Source organism: Tricharina praecox (genome assembly GCF_024521635.1).
Source record: "Tricharina praecox strain CBS 144465 chromosome Unknown BZA05scaffold_19, whole genome shotgun sequence".
In the NCBI taxonomy this organism is placed as follows: domain Eukaryota; kingdom Fungi; phylum Ascomycota; class Pezizomycetes; order Pezizales; family Pyronemataceae; genus Tricharina; species Tricharina praecox.
The window spans coordinates 115,556-123,558 of NW_026250421.1; the positions used below are offsets into that span (position 1 = coordinate 115,556).

At 54.7% G+C, this 8,003-nt stretch overlaps 1 protein-coding gene across 1 annotated transcript; it reads right to left on the reverse strand.

Annotated features, from left to right (window-relative positions):
• Positions 1–6,887: 6,887 nt before the first annotated feature.
• BZA05DRAFT_92966 (uncharacterized protein) lies at positions 6,888–8,003 on the reverse strand. Its single transcript, XM_051488806.1, has 2 exons — positions 7,714–8,003; positions 6,888–7,650 (listed from the first exon to the last, which is right to left on the reverse strand). The coding sequence occupies exons 1-2, from the start codon at positions 7,723–7,725 to the stop codon at positions 7,003–7,005; spliced, it is 660 nt and encodes a 219-aa protein (XP_051337697.1). The 5' UTR covers positions 7,726–8,003; the 3' UTR covers positions 6,888–7,002.

The window sequence follows — 8,003 nt, forward strand, 5'->3', positions numbered from 1 at the left end:
CGCGCCGCCGCCGCCGGCGGTCTCGGACCTCTCCAGGCAGACGGAAAGCATGGCTAGGCGTACAGATCGATCCTAGAGTCATGTATGTAGATTACCCTTGAGCTACCTACCGTACTACCACTCTAGTATGGGCACTATACTACTACGGCGGCCCAACAGCTCGGGGCGGCGTCAGATTCAGATTCGATATGTGAGTTATGCCACTAACTACTAATGCTTAGCTCAAAGCCACAATCTCAGTTACATGGGATGTGGTGAAGGTGGTGGTGATGGGCGTAAGTGTGGTGAAGGTGGTCGTGGTGGTGGTGGTCGTCGTTAGTTGGATAGTTGGGTACACATTTATTCACTCTAGTTGGTTGGTGGTTGCAACTAGTGGTGGGTGGTGGTGTGGTTGATAGCTGTGGGCGCCTGAGGATGTCGGTTTGGTGATGGTGATCATGATGAGGATGGATGGGTGGTCAAAGGTATCGAGAAGTATCTACGGACATGCCTCTCGGGCACCAATCGATTCCTCACCCAGCAAACGAATGCCTAATGACGCAGGTTACGCACGTCGCAGCCAGTCAATCCCGATGACCACCGCAGAGGAAAGAAAGAAAAGAAAAGAAAGTAGCCATCGGTCACACGACAAGACGAGTTCGTATCCATCTCAGGGCGGCGCAGTATCTTTGTAGCTATCAGTGCACGCCGGAGCTATGTTATAGTACGGTATGCATGGTAGAGAGTGCATTGGAGCTCGTGGAGGAGCTCTCAGCTCTCAGCTCTCAGCTCTGTCCACCCACCAATCCATCCACTGGGTCAATCGGTTCGCCATACGTCGCGTCACACACCGAATGGGAAGCCACCCATGGCCCTATAACGCGCGCTGCCTTGCTTTCCCGCCGGGATCGGCCCTGGAGGGGATGAAGGGATGAAGGGGGGGTGAGGGCCCGAGGGACCGAAGCGCGAGGATGCTAGCGACGGAGGTGTTGTCGATAGGAGAAACGTTGGGATATAGGAAACAAGGAGCGCAAACTAACTAGGGAGGTAAGTAAGTTCTGTAGGTAAAGTAGGCAATCCAACTGGAGTTAGGGATGCGTTGCTGTTGTGCGTAAGTACTCAGGCAGGTACGGGACTCGCGTTCTTCTCCTGGACCCCCAAACTCGTAACCCAACCGCCAAGGGGATGGGAGGGGGTGGGTGGGTTCCCGTTCATCGGAGTCGGCGCTCGTTGGTGCAGCACAAGGATCGTTTCAGCCATGCCAAACCAGGCGGGAGCAATCATCACTTTTGCCTTCTGCTTCTCCTTGCCTGCCTGCCTGCTTTCTTGCCATCGCTCGAGCCTCTTGACCCCTACTTCCGGGACCTCGATTAGCCAACAGAAACAGCCCCGATCGCGGCGAAAAAGGGCTGACACTCCACAGTGGAGCGGTACCCACCGTACGGTACACCCGTGAGTGTGCGTGTGCGTGTGGTAACTACCGGGGGACCATCATTGCTATTCTAGAGTCTAGAGTCTGGAGTCTAGAGTCCATCGTGGTTATACTCTCCGAGCATGAGAATAGCAACGGATACGGTGTGATTATTGATACACAGGGTCCCAGCCGCGTCCCGACGGGCAGACATCCGTATGGTCTCGGTGGAACATTAGCGGAGCCACCACAGTGTCGGAGGTCGGTGCCCGTCCCACAAGGCCGGCGTGCGGGCGAGGTTGGCGGAGCGGCGGAGCGGCGTGACGATCGGCCGTCATTGTCACCAACAGCGTCATCCACTCGCACATCATCTCATACGTGCGTCCCTGACCGCACATCGGCAGAGAAGGCGGCTGTTTGGCTGGTTGGTTACCTGGTTGGCTGTCTGACTGGTTGGTTGTCTGACTGGTTGGTTGTTTGGCTGTTTGGTTGTTTGGCTGTCCGCCCTTCTGGCTGATCACCACCCCCCCTTCGTTTCTGCTTCTTGTTCTTCCGGTTCGCTTGGAACGAGGGAGGGCGCGTTCCGTCGTTCCAGTCGACTTCCCGACTAGCCGCCTGTTAGTTTCTGCCCACTTTCTGACTCCCTCCCTCCCTCCCTCCCTTCCCACTCCACCACTCCACCAGCTCCACCGGCGGTTTCCCATTGCTGCCCTGGCTCTGACCGACTAGAGCAGAGTGGTTAGAGCTGTGGCTGGCTGAAAGTGCCGTGCTTTGGGCACCCGGTGCTTCGGACACAATCCCTGCCTGCTCAGCCAGAGCTGCCACAACTGTGGGAACCACAGAATCGCAGGTTAGTTAGTTACTAGTACTAGCACCTGTTAGTTAGTGATACTCATACATGACCAACGGCCGCCACGCTAATCGGTGCCCTAAACTCTCGCCAACAAGCCCGAAACGGGCCCAATCAACTTCCCATCGACACGGTTGTGTTGGAGGAGAGCCCCATCCCCGGTCGACTCGGTCTGGCTTGCGGAGATTGCTGTTTATCATATCGCTTTGCCATCTAGCCAGAACGGGGTGGGGTGGGATGGGGGTGGGAGTGGGATGTCTGGGGTCAGTCGCCATCCATCTCCTATCTTGCCCCCCAGGGGAACAAAAAAAAGAAAGGACGAAAGAAAAGACGGGATGGAAGAAGCACTGGAGCAAAGCGAGCAAAACGGGGCAGAAAATAGAAAGAGCGGGATAAAGGAAACCCCACAGGTTTAAAAAAAGAAAAAGAAAAAGAAAGAAAGGAAAACCAGGCGTGGGATTGATATTCTCTGCACCAGCTGTCACTGAGCTGGCACAAAGAAAATAGCAGGAAAGAAAAAAAGAAAAGCGAAAAAGGCAAAAAGGCAAAAAGAAAAAAGGAAAAAGGGAGTAATGTTCCGTTGATACGGTAGATAAGACGTACATTTTTACATTCCCGAACACGGCGGGCGGGCTGTGGGCGGGCTGTTGACGGGGTGGGGGTGAATGTATGCGTTGTGTGAGTGTGTGTGAGTGTGTGTGATACGGGACGGCAACATGGCACAAGGCCCGCAGCCTTACACCTAACAGACGCAAGTTCCCGAGAAAAGGGCGCGAGGCGGCAAGCCGTTGGGGCCCCGGGACCCCCGGGAGTGTGTGACAGTGTGTGTTCCTCGGCGAATGTTCCGTGCAGCCAGCCGCAACCAGCCTCCTGCACCTTACTTACCCAGCCACAACCCAGGCAGCACGCATACGAGCGGAAGGGCGACAGCAACCCAACACTCCAACATCCAACATCCAACACCCCAACACCAATACACCAACACATAATACACCAATACACCAATACACCAATACATACTACACCAATACAGTACACCCAAACCAGGCGGAGGTATCCATGATGGACGGCCGCCGTCGCTGTCACCGTCGCACTCGCACTCGGACGTGGCCGGTCAACAGTTAACAGTGAACATGGAATCGAGGCGCAATCACCGCTCCAACGCTGCACGGCAGGTCAGTCATTCGGTCAGTCATTCGGTCAGCCATTCGGTCAGAATCGAGTACATACATACATGCATACACACCTAGTTGGACGTCTGAGTGGATGGGTGGATGATTGGGCGAGTGATTCATCATCGGCATGAACAGGCATCTCTGTGCCTCGGAAGGCTCCAATCGGGTTGATTGTTGAACAGCAGTCAGGGCGGCTATGCGTCAGGGTATGGACCGGGAACTCGAGAGTCGAGTTTCGACGGCTCGGACGAAGCCTTGGCCCCCGTCCCCGCCCTCTCCCTCGAATATCCAATTATTATTCAACACGGTGGCTGTTGCGCCGCAGCAGTCGACGTCGTGCAACTCTCGACATGTGCAGGCAGGCCAACTCGGAACGGAAGCTGTCACGATCGATCAGCATTGCCGCACAACCACCAGCACCACCGCCGCCCGCCGCGGGCCTGCCAACATCAGCCAGCTACTACTACTACTAACCAAGCGCTACATAACTAACTACTCTATAGTAGTCAGCCAGCTAGTCAGCCAGCCAGTCAGCCAGCCAGCCAGTCGAGGCCTTGCTCGGACGTGCCGTCCCATGTTGCCCATCATGTCGCGTCGCTTTGTCGGACGGCGGAAGTACACAAGTACATGTGTACATACATGACATGTGCACTGCACTGCACTGCACTCTGCGTGCCGGTATCCCAAGCACACGAGCGATATCTGCTGCAAGACTGCAACCGGCCGCCAACCAGCGCCGCTAAATATGGATACGGATCAGCGCTGGGAAAGCCAGCTCTTGCCGTCAGACTCGGGAGCGTGGTGATGATGATGATGAAGCTGATGACTTTCGGGTCCCACTCGAGGGTGGCATGTGGATGGAGCGACCATTCTAAAGTACATGTATCTACTTGGTTACGTGCCCAAATAACCATGTACTCTCATGTACTTGGTTATATATACAAGTAACCACGTACTCACATGTACCCACCTACTTAATGTAGGTACAAAGTACCCAAGCACTCCGACTCGGGTAGGCGATAGATTGCGAGCCGGATCATCCAGCTCCACTGTCCAGATTCCACAATCCAGATATGCCTCCCCCAGCCCTTGCCTCTAGAGTACTCCACCTTGCGCCTGCATCGACCCTCGCCCACACACAGGCACACCTTCCGTTCGTTCGTCTGTCTGTCTCTTCTAGCCTGGCTTCCAGAAGCAAGCCCCGCAAAAATAACCCGCCTACATCGAGTACTCAATTATTACTCGCACCATTGCTCTCAACAGGTTGCATATGACATGTCGAATTGTCAAAAAAAATATCGAGTATACACATGTCACACGAGCCGCACAAACAGATCGGCGAGCCATTGAGAATTTGGGATGCCGTTGTGTTTCACGCCTTCGCTCCTCCGTCGTCATAGGTGCTCAATCCCGGCCTGCCGCCCTCGCGCCGGAACATTTCAAGGGTCATACCGATGTACATGTCGATCGCGACATCCGAAACGACACTGCCCTTCTCCCACCCCCTCGCTCCGGAGAAGCACCTCATGCGGAACATTTCGTCGCCTTCCTTTCTTCCCGTGGCCATCCCCCCTTCCCCCATCTCCGGTCCCTCACATCACATCACTTCACACATCACTCATCACACATCACACATCACACATCACACATCACTCATGCACACACGTAGTTACCGCGCTCCGAACCATCACTTTCGACGCGCGCACATGGGCAGGCAGGCATCTCTTTCGCCTTCGCATCCAATTCGAGATCCCCACGAGTCACGACGTTCATCAGCAGGCACAGGCACAGGCCCAGCAGGAATGCATCCTCTGCTTGCTGTTTTTTCTTCTTCTTCTCTTCTTCTACTTTCTGCTGCGATTGAGGATCATGCGTTAGAGTGCATTGCAGGAGCGGCGGCGGCGGCCAGGCAAGGCACATATGTTGGGTTGTGGGTATGTACGGTAGGTACTCTATGTACCTCCATGTACTCTATCTGCTCAAAGTCCTCATGGTACTCCCCTCATCGTCATCATAGTTCAATGCCAGCCAGTCCTGGTCAGCTGCAGCCCTCCTGCACATGCCCCGGGACGAACTGGAGAGGAAGGAGAAGGAGAAGAAGAAGATGCCGAAGAAGCAGAAGAAGAAAGCAAGAAAAGAAGAAGAGCGAAGCTTCATTCCTTCCTTCGTTCCTCCCTTCGTTCCTCCCTTCGTTCCTCCTTCCCCCGTTCCCCCTTCCTACTCGACCGTTGCGACGCTGGACACCCTTACCCTTGCAAGCCCCGCCATGCTCGAGGTACTCTACATATCCACCTATGTACAGCAGCAGCAGAGAACTGGACGTCGCGATTGATCTTGGTATCTAGAGTGCATTTCGCTGGGTACATACATGCATGGCTCCGGCAGCAATGGTCGTCGATGCAGCAATACATAGCAGTAACTAGGAGCTCCAGCAGCAGCAGAAGCAACAGCTCGCAGTAGTCGTGCCGATAGGAGGAAGGTCTTACCGCGGTCGCCGCGGCTGCCAATTCGTACATACGTTCGTCCGTTCGTTCGTCATCCACCATGCGCGGCAGGCAGGCACCATCCACACACACAGAGAACAGCAGCAGCAGCACACAGTCAATCAATCGTCGGATGGAATGATTGATCGGTGGCGTTGGATGCGAGAAACCCTCATGGCCATCAATCCATCCATCCATCCATCCATCCATCCATCGCATCGCAAACCGGTATCATACTATCATATCGTATGTACGGTACATGGCACACGCATACGCTCATCCAGGTCGTTCGCGCGCTCGCTCTCGAGCCCCGTCGAACCATCTGGCTGTCTGTCTGTCCGCCCGTCAGTCAGTCAAGTCCGTCCGTCTCTGTGGCGGTCTGTCGTGTAGCGCATGGTGGCTTCTTCACTCAACCCCAGTCGAGTACAGAAGCACATATGTACGGTACATGATGTACGGTATGCGTTCGATCGGCCGTTCCGTTCCAGGTAAACGTTTGCAGCGGACGTCGGACATATGTGCCTACATGTGGGATGAGGCGTCTGTAGAGTATGTATACTCCGGGAGTGAGGTGGGGTGCTCACTGCTCGATGCAGGCGAATGCTCCGTCAGCGCGCCTGGGGGGAGGGGGGGGGGGGGCGCCGACTGTCTCTGTCTCGTTTCAGGGTTGCATACACTTTCGGCGTTTCTTCTTTACTTTGACGCCCGGCGTGTTTATAGTGTTTCCTTCCCTTCTAGAAGACTGCCGTTTCTCGCCACTTGCCGCACCCCATACATAGAGTACTAGGTTGGTGGAGTACTCTACTTTGTTAGAGTACCGTAAGTCGCTTCCAGCGCGGAAATTACTTTGTTTTTTCTTCAGATCGCTGCGCCGAGGATCTTTTCTTGTTTTGTTTTTCTTTTTGTTGTTTTGTTTTTTCTCGGGACCCCCCGACCCCGACCCCGCCTGCGCGCGACCGTCCTCGACTCGAACTTCTCCACCGCATCGACTCGACTCGAACATTTTTCCCCACGGGACCACCACCGCATCGACTCGACGAGCACGAGGGGAGCACGAGCACGCACGCACGTATTCATCGGACGAGCACCAGCACCAGCTCACACTTAAAAAAGAAATAAAAGAAAATAAACTTCCACCCAAAGAGGCGATGTCATCACCCAAGGTAGCAAGAAACCCACGGAAAAAAAGAAATATACAACTGCACGCGCCATCCGTAACGGAATGCCGATGAGTGTTCGGGAAACCCCAATCCCCAAAGCCCCAATACCCCAGTCCGTTCCAGAACGAAATCCTTCCTCCAGCGCCCCAGCGCGTTCTCCCCCCCTCCAAAAGCCAATACATCCAGATCCAACCCCACCGACCGTCCGACCGACCGAGAGCGCCGTGCATGAACATACATACATAAACATGCTTGAATGCATTGCATGAAGGCTTGCTGCAACTAATGCCGAACCACGTCTACGTATCGTAGGGTAGGTAGAGTACGGTGCCCTCACTGCAACTGCAACGCAACAGCAACAGCTCCCCTCCTGCAGCCTCATGGCATTGGCCTTCCGTTTCGCTTCTGGAAGCCCAGCGCGCGATAACTGGATTCTGGAATACTGGAATACATACACACGGTGATGTGATGTGATGTGATGTGATGTGATGTGATGTGATGTATGTCTCTCTGTATGTAGGTGAAGAGTGGAGAGCGGAGAGCGGAGAGTGGGGAGTGGAGAGTGGAGAGCGGAGTATGCATACATACACACCTATACATATACTTATAAGTTATGCTTGCTGTGGTATACATATACACACTGTGGTATACATACATATACACGCATTCCGCCATGGCCCGCCGTATGGTCCGCATGGTCCGTATGGCCCGCATGGTCCGTATGGCCCGTATGTACATATCATACATCTCCCACTCCGTCTCAGGATTCGATTTCAATCTGATTCGGTCCGGTCCGGAGCGGGCGGGGCGGGAGAGGGGCTGGGACTGGGGGGTAGGTACCGTATCTGATAGCGGGGGAGGCGGAGGCGGGGGAGGGGCAGGATGCTTGAGTCAGACTATGCGTGATACGGGAGCGACTCGCTGGCAATGGACATTGGATTCTCA